This window comes from Pseudorasbora parva, chromosome 17, assembly GCF_024679245.1.
Source record: "Pseudorasbora parva isolate DD20220531a chromosome 17, ASM2467924v1, whole genome shotgun sequence".
NCBI lineage: Eukaryota > Metazoa > Chordata > Actinopteri > Cypriniformes > Gobionidae > Pseudorasbora > Pseudorasbora parva.
Window position 1 is genome coordinate 30,452,677 of NC_090188.1, and position 16,286 is coordinate 30,468,962.

The 16,286-nt window shown below is 34.1% G+C and overlaps 2 protein-coding genes across 2 annotated transcripts; both read left to right on the forward strand.

Moving 5' to 3' along the window:
* Nucleotides 1-312: 312 nt before the first annotated feature.
* On the forward strand, nucleotides 313-7,306 carry LOC137045470 (uncharacterized). The gene is made up of 3 exons (XM_067422105.1): nucleotides 313-605; nucleotides 2,497-2,642; nucleotides 6,389-7,306. The coding sequence occupies exons 1-3, from the start codon at nucleotides 374-376 to the stop codon at nucleotides 7,232-7,234; spliced, it is 1,224 nt and encodes a 407-aa protein (XP_067278206.1). The 5' UTR covers nucleotides 313-373; the 3' UTR covers nucleotides 7,235-7,306.
* Nucleotides 7,307-9,586: 2,280 nt separating this feature from the next.
* Nucleotides 9,587-15,127, forward strand: LOC137045476 (uncharacterized). Its single transcript, XM_067422116.1, has 3 exons — nucleotides 9,587-9,879; nucleotides 11,785-11,930; nucleotides 14,210-15,127. Exons 1-3 carry the CDS (start codon nucleotides 9,648-9,650, stop codon nucleotides 15,053-15,055), a joined length of 1,224 nt encoding a protein of 407 aa, XP_067278217.1. The 5' UTR covers nucleotides 9,587-9,647; the 3' UTR covers nucleotides 15,056-15,127.
* Nucleotides 15,128-16,286: the final 1,159 nt, after the last annotated feature.

The following is a 16,286-nucleotide window of genomic DNA, read 5'->3' on the forward strand; positions in this document are numbered from 1 at the left end:
ACAAAACTTTATAAAAAGCAATAAAACATTAATTTTTTTATTAACTGTAATATCACGTGATAACACACTCAAAAACTCGGTGAATGAAGTATAATTTCTGGTTCACATACACAACGATCTTATCAGCTTAAACAAATAAAAATACTCTTAATTTACGTGTCGATTAAAAAAATATATATATCTGTATTATCCATGACGAAACACGAAATAAACGAATCAATCTCTCAAACAACTCAATACTAATGAACCAAATAAAAGATTCGTTCCAATTGAACTATGAATCATTAGCATCACTTAGCCACGAGGCACGAACGTTCTAGGAGAGTCAACGTTTCGGTTAATCACCGCGAGGCACGAGACAGCAACGGCCAAAATGGACCAGAAAACAACAAACCAAGACGATAACTCGATTTCTGGCTACTTGCATAGCATCTCTCCTATAAAAATATCAAGGGCAAACAATCGCTATTTCAATGCCATTTTACAAGTTTCACGGAATGAATACCACGACACTGTGGTTTTTGCGATGGACAAACACGACACCTTCAGTACAGCAGCGAAGAACAAAACTCCAGTAAAGCTGAAAAATGCCAAAAAATCAATCAGTAAGTATAACCTACACCTAACAAAGATAATTAATGTCATGTATATTTATTTTGGTTTTGAATGGGCAGTTTCCCTACCAGGATTTGAAGTCACCTAAATGTAGGCCTTATTTTATTAAACGTTTCGATTGGACAGATTAATCACAATTAGCCTACATGTACACCAACCACCTTTACCAGATTATCTTTGATAAACGTATACAGTGTATTCTCAATTTATAAAACCAAAACTGTTTATGTTCTAATTGAACTTTTAAAATAATAGACTAACTTACAGGACACAGCCCATTCAATACAAAACAACATAAACTGCTATATGTAAATATATAAACAACTTATGTAATTTGAGATATTTTAGATTTGTTATGTATAACGTTATGTATGTATGTGATAGCATTTGTTTTGTACAGTAACTCAGGGTTGCCGACTCGCACACATTTTGCATATGACACTCTTGATGTCTCTGCCCAAGTAAATCTAAAGCCAAATTACCAAAGTTGCTTTTGATATGAAATTCAAACAATAAATATCGTTTTGCCGCACTTAATGTGCCATAAAAATGAAAGGAATAGTTCACCCAAAAATGGAAATTATAATTATGCCTATATGTACATTTATGTTAACCTATATGTATTCAAGTCAAAAATGACATTTTTTTCTATTCTATTTTGCCTGGAAACGCTTCCAAAACGTGTGTCACGTGAAATAGGCGTCTGTTCTATTTATAAGCATGCACGCGGTTTCCGCGCGAAACCACTCGTGTCACGCAGGCGCTGAGTGCAAGCTCTAACATGTTAACACATGTCAGCCGAAATAAGAACAGGCACAGCCATGCTTGCTATGTATCGCCGACCACATCATATTGTGCATTGATTATTACATTAACAATACTTGCACTATACATTTATTATGGAAAATGATGGACACATTGCTACAATGTACACTGTAAACATATATATATATATATATATATATATATATATATATATATATATATATATATATATATAATTCTTTTTGTATTTAGCCCTCAGGTATTCCTTACTTATTGGTTGCACTGATACTCATTGGTGTTCAAATGTGACCATACACCTTAACTATTTTTCGATTAAATTTTCTATAGTTTAATAATATTTATTAAATACTATGTGCAATTCTTATGGTCCATTAATGACCACTTAAACTATTTTTTATTATTTATATAACAAATAGTGTAGTCATTAATGTTAAAATAGAGAATTTGAAATTAATTCAGTAATTTTGCTGCTGGAAAAACAATACATTTTAATTTGCAATGCCACTACCCACTAATTGCCTGCTCTTTAATAAATATACATGTATCTAGTGTAGTTCAAAAAAGTCTTCCAGGTCAAAACTGCTTAATTATTTTTAGTTTTTTAATTTGAACAAATATTTAGACATCAAACACTAGTTTTCTTTAAATGTGAAATTTTAAAACATTAATTAAGATCATAATATCTTTAATGATAATTATATAAGCAAACACAAGTGAATATTAATGAAAGTGCAAATATAATTTAACCCAAGAAAAGTTTTAAATGTTGCTAAAAAAGCTAACTTTTTTTTCCTTATGTACAGTGGGCTATATACAAAACAATAGACACGGAATCAAAGTTTCATTGTACAGCTGTACAATAACAACATTTTCTATCTAAGATTGGCAAAATTTGTGCCAATCACAAATAGTCCCCACCCCCTCAAACTTAAATATTGGCAACCCTGATATATATATGTGTGTGTGTGTGTGTGTGTGTGTGTGTGTGTGTGTGTGTGTGTGTGTGTGTGTGTGTGTGCGTGTGTGTGTGCATCTACACTATATTTCTACTTGTAAATTTTAAGAATACACAAAAACACCTTAATTTCACTACAGGCATCAGAGATAAAGAGGACTTCGATGTCCAATATGTAAGAGACACTACCATCGAAGTCACTGAAGTACCATTTCCTCACAAACCTCCCCAAAACACTTCAACGCTGACCATTCAGGAAATAAAGTCCATGACCTCCAGGAAGTTGGTAAGTACAATAATACAATTCTAAAATCATTTCATATACTTGCATTAATTCTTTAAAGGGGGGGTGAAACACTCAGTTTCAGTCAGTGTCATGTCAATCTTGAGTACCTATAGAGTAGCATTGCATCCTGCATATCTCCGAAAAGTCTTTATTTTTTTTATAATTATATAAGAAAGATGCGCTGTTCCGAGTCTTTCCGAAAAAAGCCGAGCGGGTGGGGGCGTGTCGTGTGAGCGGAGCTAAATAATGACGTGTGCGCGCCGCTGTTATTGTGTTGAGTGCGTCGAGTGCGTCGTAAAGCTGTCATCCCTAACAGCGGGGAAAAAACTTTATTCAAAATAAAAATATGGCTTTTAATCAGATACAGCCATACATCTATGATCCGGAATCAGACCCAGAGGCTGCAGTTGAACAGGAGCAGCAGCAAAAACGACTAGAGCAGGACGTCTGTATGTGGTACAAGTTATACACTAACTATATAATATGCTTAGCGGCTTGTGTTATTTACATATTTATACTTGAATTATATCGTCGTATTTTTGTCTTTGAAGGTGTACATGTGGGAAGTGCAGTTGTGCACGTGTGTTTGTGTGTTTACGCGTGGTTTGTGTAGACAGGTTAAGTTAGTGTTTACATAGATAGACACGGAATAGTAGCGCATTTGAATGAAGAAGCGTGCTTATTTAGTTCAACATATTTCCCCCCTCTTTGTGTATTGTTGAGTGCTTTTACAATACACAAACATAAAGTTACACATATAGTGGCCAGCTAAACAAATGTACACGCACTACACATCGCATGCTCCATTGATCAATTTCTATATATAGTAATATATATAGTAACTATACGTGATCATGTTTGGGCTACTTGATGAGCATAGACACAGACATTTGAAGCAGTCTAACTCACCGCCCGCGGTTCTAACGTTGGGACTGCTCCATCCTTCAGCATTAGGCTATTGGAAAATCCGGCGTCATGCTGGGCCATGTTTATGAAACAGTCGGCACCGAAATGCAGCGAACAGATATAAACATTCGCGCAACTCAGTTGCTGATCCGGAAAAGCAAATTACATTCACTGTTGCCTTACCGCGGGGTTTTGGGGGAATCTGTGCAGGACTGTCTTGGTCTGGCAACCAAAAACGCACTTTTTGATGTCATTGTTAATTGTGCACATTACCTGTGCAGCGCAGCCTACGAGCGCTTTGATGGGCATAGCCTGTTGCTTTCGCTCTCTCCCTCTCTCTCTCTCCCTCTCTCTCTCTCACACGCTTCCGGTAGAATTGTCCGTAAGGCCCATACAAGGAAATTCCGCCCCCACTAACGTCAATGGGGACGCATGATCGCAAAAAACTTGCCGAAACTTATGACTAACCGGAAGTAGTATTTTTGACAAAGAAATACTCCCATCAAACGTCCACCTTAACTTTTGAAACTTTGTCCATGTTTAGTATGGGATTCCATGTCTTTAACAGTGTAAAAAGATCAGTATGCATGAAACAGCATTTCACCCCCCCTTTAAAATTTCTGCATTCTTTTAATTGTTCCATAGGCCACTAAAAAAACACTTTATCAAAGGGAAAAAAAAAAACCTCTTACAAAACAAAATAGTTTTCTATGATATAGCAGTATGCATATAATTATGCACCCAATACAAATTTGTATTTATTCATAGATATGAATTAGTTCATTAAAAAGCTTGATCAAATATCAATACATTTTAGGGGTGTTACAGTATGCAAATTTTTACCAAATGGTTCACAAAACAAGTTCCAAATGAAAGTGATCATATTTATGCCCTATGTGAGCATAGTATGCACATAAGACCCCTAAAATCCATAGATATTTTATCAAGATTTTTAATCTGTAAAAGAGAGTTCACTTGAAAAATATTAAAATTCTGTCATTTACTAAACCTCAAGTTCTTTTAAATCTAAATGAATAACATTGTTCAATTGAACTAAAAATAAACATTGACTACCATTAAAATTAATACAAATCAGAAATTGTTTGGTTACAACATTGTTCAAAATGTCTTTTTTTTTTTTTTTTAAATTTCCACACAACAAAAAACTCATACAGCCAGGTTATCATTTTCATGCAACTATTTACTATTTTCACTAAACTATTTATTTTAAAACATTTTTTTTATGATATACACAAATTAAATGCATACAACTGGTTCAAATATATGTCCTTATTTTACATAAACTCAAATTGTCTTTTGCAGCTTAAACCTTAAAAAGCATTTACTATTTACCTGCTCAATTTAGCTCTCAATAGACAACATGTAGTCCTCAAAGTTATACATTCTTTTAAATAATTAAAAAATTGATTTAACTAGAAGAGAGAAGTTTGTAAACAAGCTTTGAAGTTGGCTTGTAAATCCTAAACCAGAAAGTTTGAAGATTTTAATTTTAAAGTACTTTAAAACATGATGGTTGTTTAACACTTTATCAAAGATGGATGGATGAACACATAGCTTAGGTCACAGTCATTCACAGATTCACTTAAACACAGTCACTCAAACACACACAAACACTCAATCACACACACTTGCGCACAAACACTCACTCGCAATATATTCACTCACTCACACAATCGCACACACACAAACACTCAATCACACAATCACTCACACACACAAACACTCAATCACACACACTTGCGCACAAACACTCACTCGCAATATATTCACTTATTCAAACAATCACTCACACACCCACACAATCACTTACTTACACACACACACACACTCACTCGCAATATATTTACTGACTCACACAATATAATCACTCACTTATATAATCACTCGCACACTCAATCTCACACACTCACACACAAACACTCACTTGCATTATATTCACTCATTGACACACACACACAAACACTCAATCACACACACTCTCTCACACACACTCACTCTCAATATAATCACTCACTCAAACTATCACACACCCACACACACACTCACTCACTCACTCGCAATATATTTACTCACTCACACAATATAATCACTCACTCATATAATCACACACACTCACACACAAACACTCACTGGCAACATAACCACTCATTCACACACACACACACACACACACACACACACACACACACACACAAACTCGCTGGCAATATATTTACTCGCTCACTCAAACAATCACACACACACACTCGCTAGCAATATATTCACTCGCTCACTCAAACAATCACACACACACACACACACACACACACACACACACACACACACAATCATGTCACACTCTAGAGCACAGCATCAGAAGCTCCTCTAGACCCTAGGGCCTGCTCTCTAGTATCTTATATTTAGATAGTGGAGTAGCTGTTACTACATTAATACAATAAAAAGTAGAATACACAAATAACTGTAACTTACATCTTTTTCTGTATAAAGCAATAATGTCAACAATCACAAGCATGACACATCTAAATGAAACACTTTTATATACAGTTTCTTAATCTGTAATACAAATTTATGAAATAGATGAAAAATAATAAAATAGCTTCACTTCACACTAAACTTTGCCAGGTTTCAGCCCTCCATTAACAGCACTTTTGACTTATTGTTAGTAATCATCACAACCATCAAGCTTAGTAGATGAAGTACTATTAAAAAAAAACATGAATCTTCACCATTTATCCAAATATTGTTTCCTTTTAATGATAATGTCATTAACCAAAACATAAAAATGTACTTGAATACAAACATTATTTTATTGTTTCCAGATCACCAGACTGGAGGCTTCAGTCCAGAAAATGGACATTACCAGCAGTACTGTCACAATACGTGACAACAACTGCGAAGTCAGGAGCTGCTGTCTGGCAGATGCTACAGGGTCAATCACTCTCTCACTGTGGGACTCCCAGATTGACCTAGTAGAAGAAGGAAGAACTTACACCTTCACAAATTTATCAACAAGACAGTACAATGACAACACCACACTGACAACAACACGTTTGTCCACAATAACACCACTACACAAGAAAATAACAGTACAACCCTCTACAACCACACAAACTCCTCCACCCACACTGCACACAGTGACAACAGAAATCACAGGGGCAGCTATCACAATCAAAAAGCAATGCCCAAAATGCCACACTGCCCAGCAGAATCTGACATACAAAGAAAAGTTTCACAGATGCACGGTCTGCAAAATCCTCAGAAAAGGCTCGAGCTACATTACTAAATGTAGTGGTTTTCTGACCATTTTGCAAGATCGCCAAGAAATGTCACTAACTATTACAAATTCCCAACTCACTAAATTTGTGAACATTGAACATAATGTAACCTTGATGGACAGCCAAGACATAGAGGAGTATTTTATGACTTGTGGACCACTTACACTGACATTCACTGAGGACAGTCAAATTCTAGATCTGCAAACACAAGCCCAGCAGCCAACTACACCAGAGCAAAATGTTACTGACGAAGAGCTTACTTCCGTAATAGTTGAAATCCCTGCAGATCAGACCCTTACAATCAGTCACACTGAACAAACGGACATTACACTGTCACCAAAAAAAGACCCTAAATACGACACAAAAAAAAGAAAACATAAAGCAGTCTAATACCATGCAAGCACACACACTGCACATTACATCACACTACATGCTTATAACACCTTACTGATTTAAATACTGATTTACACCCTTTTCATATATATATATATATATATATATATATATATATATATATAAAATTTTTTTTAAAGTATACATGCACAATTTGTTTTCATTTTAGAACTTATGTTTTACAAACTACTGTTTTGCACCTTTTCACTAACAGCAGAACTGTTCTAGTGTTGCTTAAGTTTCATTTTACAATTTACCTATATACATGCATATGCTTTTATTTTACAAATTACTGTTTTTCACTGTCATTAACAGAACAACTGTACAAACGCTTACATTTTATTTGAAAAATAATTAGCATTACTACTAATGTACATTTTGTTGTACTGTTTTTTTTATTTATTTTTTTACTGTTCATATATTAAACTGTTCAGTGATTTAATAACACAAATGTGTACTTCAATTTAATTCAACTTATAACCCATTATTCTACACACAATAATTATGAAACCAAAACAACTCAAACTGTGCAACGGTTGGTGAACGTCTATCTATTGACCATGGGCAAGTAAAGCTCCACTCTCAAACAGGCAATACATCACCTCCACTTAAAGAACTCAATTCACCAAGTGTTAAATGACCTCCAACATGAAAAAAAACATGTAAATGGCTGCAGTGTCTTAGTCCCAAATGCCATTTATGTAAATGAAGACATTGGCATATCTCAAAAAACATGGCTGCCATTGACCAATGAAGTTTGAGCTCCTATTAGTCAAGTTTAGCAGACGATGATTGGAAGAAAACTCAATGGGCATGTTCAACTCATGGTCCTAGAATTGGGAAAGAAATCAGCCCATAATTGGTGCTAACTAGTTTTACAGCTCTGTAATGACATGGTGTTGCACACATCCACACAATATGCATATAATTGGATGCATCTCCTCATGATGAACAACTGTGCCTCAAGAACCACTGCAGTAAATTAATTAATTCATTAAATACTCACAATTATATTAAAAATATACTTTCGCAAACTAGTCCCTAGTTTTTTGCCCGATCAGAACCTAACCACTGCAGTATGATTCTCTGGACTCTTAATCAATAATCATATTTTTTTTTGAACGTTATCCTTTGGGTAGCTATAACAGCGTAATTTAAAGAATGGGTTTGGCAAAACAAGCTCAAAAACCTATTCTAAATGAAAAATTAAAATTTCACGAAAGTACATGGGCATGTGCAGCATGACTAAACAAACATTCAAACTTTATGAAGCTCCATCTAAAGGTGGTGCTATAACTGTTAAAAATGCATTTCCTATGGTAAATTGGTTGTAAATGGTCCTTTGTCTCTATTATCATATGTTCAAATGATTTGTTAGATGTGCTAATTCTGACAGGTCAATAATTATCCAAAAAAAACAAAAAACATTTGCATTTGTATGACTGTAGTTGTCATTTCAATATGTGGCATTGATCAATTCTCCCCAAAAGCCTTTAAACTGTATAACTATACCATTTATAATGCAGGAAAAAACAGCACGAGAAAAAACGTGCTAAGTATTTTGAGCTATATGACTTGCCATAGTGTGTTGTAGTTCTAAAGCAGTGATAGATAGGTAATGTAGTCTTCCAGTAAGCGCCGATGGTAACAAATCCCAAACAACCATTGCTGTGAACAGAAACAGTCACTCTGCACAGACGCTGAATTGAATATACAGGACACCGTTCGTTAACATCACAGTCTATGGTTAACATCAGCATTGGAGCAACCAAAAGTCCCAAATCAAACCAGGCCATCAGTTTCAAAACAGCACTAAAATAACAGAATTTACAAAAATGACTAATTCATACCAGTGATTATGCAATCTGAATATTATATATTATGGAAACAAAATGACAAAACATCACAGAACAATAATAATATAAAATGCACATTTGTAAAGAAATGCTACAATTTTACACACACACGCACGCACACACACACACACACACACACACTCACTAAGCTAACACATAAAAAACAATTAAAATAAATAACACAAAACTTTATAAAAAGCAATAAAAAAAATATTTTTTTATTAACTGGAATATCACGTGATGACACACTCAAAGACTCGGTGAATGAAGTATAATTTCTGGTTCACATACACAACGATCTTATCAGCTTAAACAAATAAAAACACTCTTAATTTACGTGTCGATTAAAAAAATATATATATCTGTATTATCCATGACGAAACACAAAATAAACGAATCAATCTCTCAAACAACTCAATACTAATGAACCAAATAAAAGATTCGTTCCAATTGAACTATGAATCATTAGCATCACTTAGCCACGAGGCACGAACGTTCTAGGAGAGTCAACGTTTCGGTTAATCACCGCGAGGCACGAGACAGCAACGGCCAAAATGGACCAGAAAACAACAAACCAAGACGATAACTCGATTTCTGGCTACTTGCATAGCATCTCTCCTATAAAAATATCAAGGGCAAACAATCGCTATTTCAATGCCATTTTACAAGTTTCACGGAATGAATACCACGACACTGTGGTTTTTGCGATGGACAAACACGACACCTTCAGTACAGCAGCGAAGAACAAAACTCCAGTAAAGCTGAAAAATGCCAAAAAATCAATCAGTAAGTATAACCTACACCTAACAAAGATAATTAATGTCATGTATATTTATTTTGGTTTTGAATGGGCAGTTTCCCTACCAGGATTTGAAGTCACCTAAATGTAGGCCTTATTTTATTAAACGTTTCGATTGGACAGATTAATCACAATTAGCCTACATGTACACCAACCACCTTTACCAGATTATCTTTGATAAACGTATACAGTGTATTCTCAATTTATAAAACCAAAACTGTTTATGTTCTAATTGAACTTTTAAAATAATAGACTAACTTACAGGACACAGCCCATTCAATACAAAACAACATAAACTGCTATATGTAAATATATAAACAACTTATGTAATTTGAGATATTTTAGATTTGTTATGTATAACGTTATGTATGTATGTGATAGCATTTGTTTTGTACAGTAACTCAGGGTTGCCGACTCGCACACATTTTGCATATGACACTCTTGATGTCTCTGCCCAAGTAAATCTAAAGCCAAATTACCAAAGTTGCTTTTGATATGAAATTCAAACAATAAATATCGTTTTGCCGCACTTAATGTGCCATAAAAATGAAAGGAATAGTTCACCCAAAAATGGAAATTATAATTATGCCTATATGTACATTTATGTTAACCTATATGTATTCAAGTCAAAAATGACATTTTTTTCTATTCTATTTTGCCTGGAAACGCTTCCAAAACGTGTGTCACGTGAAATAGGCGTCTGTTCTATTTATAAGCATGCACGCGGTTTCCGCGCGAAACCACTCGTGTCACGCAGGCGCTGAGTGCAAGCTCTAACATGTTAACACATGTCAGCCGAAATAAGAACAGGCACAGCCATGCTTGCTATGTATCGCCGACCACATCATATTGTGCATTGATTATTACATTAACAATACTTGCACTATACATTTATTATGGAAAATGATGGACACATTGCTACAATGTACACTGTAAACATATATATATATATATATATATATATATATATATATATATATATATATATATATATATATATATATAATTCTTTTTGTATTTAGCCCTCAGGTATTCCTTACTTATTGGTTGCACTGATACTCATTGGTGTTCAAATGTGACCATACACCTTAACTATTTTTCGATTAAATTTTCTATAGTTTAATAATATTTATTAAATACTATGTGCAATTCTTATGGTCCATTAATGACCACTTAAACTATTTTTTATTATTTATATAACAAATAGTGTAGTCATTAATGTTAAAATAGAGAATTTGAAATTAATTCAGTAATTTTGCTGCTGGAAAAACAATACATTTTAATTTGCAATGCCACTACCCACTAATTGCCTGCTCTTTAATAAATATACATGTATCTAGTGTAGTTCAAAAAAGTCTTCCAGGTCAAAACTGCTTAATTATTTTTAGTTTTTTAATTTGAACAAATATTTAGACATCAAACACTAGTTTTCTTTAAATGTGAAATTTTAAAACATTAATTAAGATCATAATATCTTTAATGATAATTATATAAGCAAACACAAGTGAATATTAATGAAAGTGCAAATATAATTTAACCCAAGAAAAGTTTTAAATGTTGCTAAAAAAGCTAACTTTTTTTTCCTTATGTACAGTGGGCTATATACAAAACAATAGACACGGAATCAAAGTTTCATTGTACAGCTGTACAATAACAACATTTTCTATCTAAGATTGGCAAAATTTGTGCCAATCACAAATAGTCCCCACCCCCTCAAACTTAAATATTGGCAACCCTGATATATATATGTGTGTGTGTGTGTGTGTGTGTGTGTGTGTGTGTGTGTGTGTGTGTGTGTGTGTGTGTGTGTGTGTGCGTGTGTGTGTGCATCTACACTATATTTCTACTTGTAAATTTTAAGAATACACAAAAACACCTTAATTTCACTACAGGCATCAGAGATAAAGAGGACTTCGATGTCCAATATGTAAGAGACACTACCATCGAAGTCACTGAAGTACCATTTCCTCACAAACCTCCCCAAAACACTTCAACGCTGACCATTCAGGAAATAAAGTCCATGACCTCCAGGAAGTTGGTAAGTACAATAATACAATTCTAAAATCATTTCATATACTTGCATTAATTCTTTAAAATTTCTGCATTCTTTTAATTGTTCCATAGGCCACTAAAAAAACACTTTATCAAAGGGAAAAAAAAAAACCTCTTACAAAACAAAATAGTTTTCTATGATATAGCAGTATGCATATAATTATGCACCCAATACAAATTTGTATTTATTCATAGATATGAATTAGTTCATTAAAAAGCTTGATCAAATATCAATAAATTTTAGGGGTGTTACAGTATGCAAATTTTTACCAAATGGTTCACAAAACAAGTTCCAAATGAAAGTGATCATATTTATGCCCTATGTGAGCATAGTATGCACATAAGACCCCTAAAATCCATAGATATTTTATCAAGATTTTTAATCTGTAAAAGAGAGTTCACTTGAAAAATATTAAAATTCTGTCATTTACTAAACCTCAAGTTCTTTTAAATCTAAATGAATAACATTGTTCAATTGAACTAAAAATAAACATTGACTACCATTAAAATTAATACAAATCAGAAATTGTTTGGTTACAACATTGTTCAAAATGTCTTTTTTTTTTTTTTTTAAATTTCCACACAACAAAAAACTCATACAGCCAGGTTATCATTTTCATGCAACTATTTACTATTTTCACTAAACTATTTATTTTAAAACATTTTTTTTATGATATACACAAATTAAATGCATACAACTGGTTCAAATATATGTCCTTATTTTACATAAACTCAAATTGTCTTTTGCAGCTTAAACCTTAAAAAGCATTTACTATTTACCTGCTCAATTTAGCTCTCAATAGACAACATGTAGTCCTCAAAGTTATACATTCTTTTAAATAATTAAAAAATTGATTTAACTAGAAGAGAGAAGTTTGTAAACAAGCTTTGAAGTTGGCTTGTAAATCCTAAACCAGAAAGTTTGAAGATTTTAATTTTAAAGTACTTTAAAACATGATGGTTGTTTAACACTTTATCAAAGATGGATGGATGAACACATAGCTTAGGTCACAGTCATTCACAGATTCACTTAAACACAGTCACTCAAACACACACAAACACTCAATCACACACACTTGCGCACAAACACTCACTCGCAATATATTCACTCACTCACACAATCGCACACACACAAACACTCAATCACACAATCACTCACACACACAAACACTCAATCACACACACTTGCGCACAAACACTCACTCGCAATATATTCACTTATTCAAACAATCACTCACACACCCACACAATCACTTACTTACACACACACACACACTCACTCGCAATATATTTACTGACTCACACAATATAATCACTCACTTATATAATCACTCGCACACTCAATCTCACACACTCACACACAAACACTCACTTGCATTATATTCACTCATTGACACACACACACAAACACTCAATCACACACACTCTCTCACACACACTCACTCTCAATATAATCACTCACTCAAACTATCACACACCCACACACACACTCACTCACTCACTCGCAATATATTTACTCACTCACACAATATAATCACTCACTCATATAATCACACACACTCACACACAAACACTCACTGGCAACATAACCACTCATTCACACACACACACACACACACACACACACACACACACACACAAACTCGCTGGCAATATATTTACTCGCTCACTCAAACAATCACACACACACACTCGCTAGCAATATATTCACTCGCTCACTCAAACAATCACACACACACACACACACACACACACACACACACACACACACAATCATGTCACACTCTAGAGCACAGCATCAGAAGCTCCTCTAGACCCTAGGGCCTGCTCTCTAGTATCTTATATTTAGATAGTGGAGTAGCTGTTACTACATTAATACAATAAAAAGTAGAATACACAAATAACTGTAACTTACATCTTTTTCTGTATAAAGCAATAATGTCAACAATCACAAGCATGACACATCTAAATGAAACACTTTTATATACAGTTTCTTAATCTGTAATACAAATTTATGAAATAGATGAAAAATAATAAAATAGCTTCACTTCACACTAAACTTTGCCAGGTTTCAGCCCTCCATTAACAGCACTTTTGACTTATTGTTAGTAATCATCACAACCATCAAGCTTAGTAGATGAAGTACTATTAAAAAAAAACATGAATCTTCACCATTTATCCAAATATTGTTTCCTTTTAATGATAATGTCATTAACCAAAACATAAAAATGTACTTGAATACAAACATTATTTTATTGTTTCCAGATCACCAGACTGGAGGCTTCAGTCCAGAAAATGGACATTACCAGCAGTACTGTCACAATACGTGACAACAACTGCGAAGTCAGGAGCTGCTGTCTGGCAGATGCTACAGGGTCAATCACTCTCTCACTGTGGGACTCCCAGATTGACCTAGTAGAAGAAGGAAGAACTTACACCTTCACAAATTTATCAACAAGACAGTACAATGACAACACCACACTGACAACAACACGTTTGTCCACAATAACACCACTACACAAGAAAATAACAGTACAACCCTCTACAACCACACAAACTCCTCCACCCACACTGCACACAGTGACAACAGAAATCACAGGGGCAGCTATCACAATCAAAAAGCAATGCCCAAAATGCCACACTGCCCAGCAGAATCTGACATACAAAGAAAAGTTTCACAGATGCACGGTCTGCAAAATCCTCAGAAAAGGCTCGAGCTACATTACTAAATGTAGTGGTTTTCTGACCATTTTGCAAGATCGCCAAGAAATGTCACTAACTATTACAAATTCCCAACTCACTAAATTTGTGAACATTGAACATAATGTAACCTTGATGGACAGCCAAGACATAGAGGAGTATTTTATGACTTGTGGACCACTTACACTGACATTCACTGAGGACAGTCAAATTCTAGATCTGCAAACACAAGCCCAGCAGCCAACTACACCAGAGCAAAATGTTACTGACGAAGAGCTTACTTCCGTAATAGTTGAAATCCCTGCAGATCAGACCCTTACAATCAGTCACACTGAACAAACGGACATTACACTGTCACCAAAAAAAGACCCTAAATACGACACAAAAAAAAGAAAACATAAAGCAGTCTAATACCATGCAAGCACACACACTGCACATTACATCACACTACATGCTTATAACACCTTACTGATTTAAATACTGATTTACACCCTTTTCATATATATATATATATATATATATATATATATAAATTTTTTTTTTTTAAGTATACATGCACAATTTGTTTTCATTTTAGAACTTATGTTTTACAAACTACTGTTTTGCACCTTTTCACTAACAGCAGAACTGTTCTAGTGTTGCTTAAGTTTCATTTTACAATTTACCTATATACATGCATATGCTTTTATTTTACAAATTACTGTTTTGCACCTTTTCACTAACAGCAGAACTGTTCTAGTGTTGCTTAAGTTTTATTTTACAATTTACCTATATACATGCATATGCTTTTATTTTACAAATTACTGTTTTTCACTGTCATTAACAGAACAACTGTACAAACGCTTACATTTTATTTGAAAAATAATTAGCATTACTACTAATGTACATTTTGTTGTACTGTTTTTTTTATTTATTTTTTTACTGTTCATATATTAAACTGTTCAGTGATTTAATAACACAAATGTGTACTTCAATTTAATTCAACTTATAACCCATTATTCTACACACAATAATTATGAAACCAAAACAACTCAAACTGTGCAACGGTTGGTGAACGTCTATCTATTGACCATGGGCAAGTAAAGCTCCACTCTCAAACAGGCAATACATCACCTCCACTTAAAGAACTCAATTCACCAAGTGTTAAATGACCTCCAACATGAAAAAAAACATGTAAATGGCTGCAGTGTCTTAGTCCCAAATGCCATTTATGTAAATGAAGACATTGGCATATCTCAAAAAACATGGCTGCCATTGACCAATGAAGTTTGAGCTCCTATTAGTCAAATTTAGCAGACGATGATTGGAAGAAAACTCAATGGGCATGTTCAACTCATGGTCTTAGAATTGGGAAAGAAATCAGCCCATAATTGGCGCTAACGACTTTTATGGCTCTGTAATAACGTGGTGTGGCACCCATCCACAAAATATGCATATCATGTGATAGATCTCCTCATGCTGAACAACTTTGCCTCTAGAACCATTGCTGTCAATCAAATCATTAATTCAATATTTGCAATTATGTTAAAAACATATTTTTGCGAACTAGTCCCTGGTTGTTCCCCCAATCGGAACCAAACCAGTGCCAAAATGTTCTCTGTAGTCTGATTATCAATATTCATTGAGAAAAAGTTGAAATTTC

Excerpts from the sequence above, each read along its gene's own strand:
- LOC137045470 (XM_067422105.1), top strand. The coding sequence starts at position 374 with ATGGACCAGAAAACAACAAACCAAGACGATAACTCGATTTCTGGCTAC. Across the intron at positions 606-2,496 it reads AAATGCCAAAAAATCAATCA|GCATCAGAGATAAAGAGGAC; the intron begins GTAAGTATAACC and ends ATTTCACTACAG. Across the intron at positions 2,643-6,388 it reads CCATGACCTCCAGGAAGTTG|ATCACCAGACTGGAGGCTTC; the intron begins GTAAGTACAATA and ends TATTGTTTCCAG.
- LOC137045476 (XM_067422116.1), top strand. The coding sequence starts at position 9,648 with ATGGACCAGAAAACAACAAACCAAGACGATAACTCGATTTCTGGCTAC. Across the intron at positions 9,880-11,784 it reads AAATGCCAAAAAATCAATCA|GCATCAGAGATAAAGAGGAC; the intron begins GTAAGTATAACC and ends ATTTCACTACAG. Across the intron at positions 11,931-14,209 it reads CCATGACCTCCAGGAAGTTG|ATCACCAGACTGGAGGCTTC; the intron begins GTAAGTACAATA and ends TATTGTTTCCAG.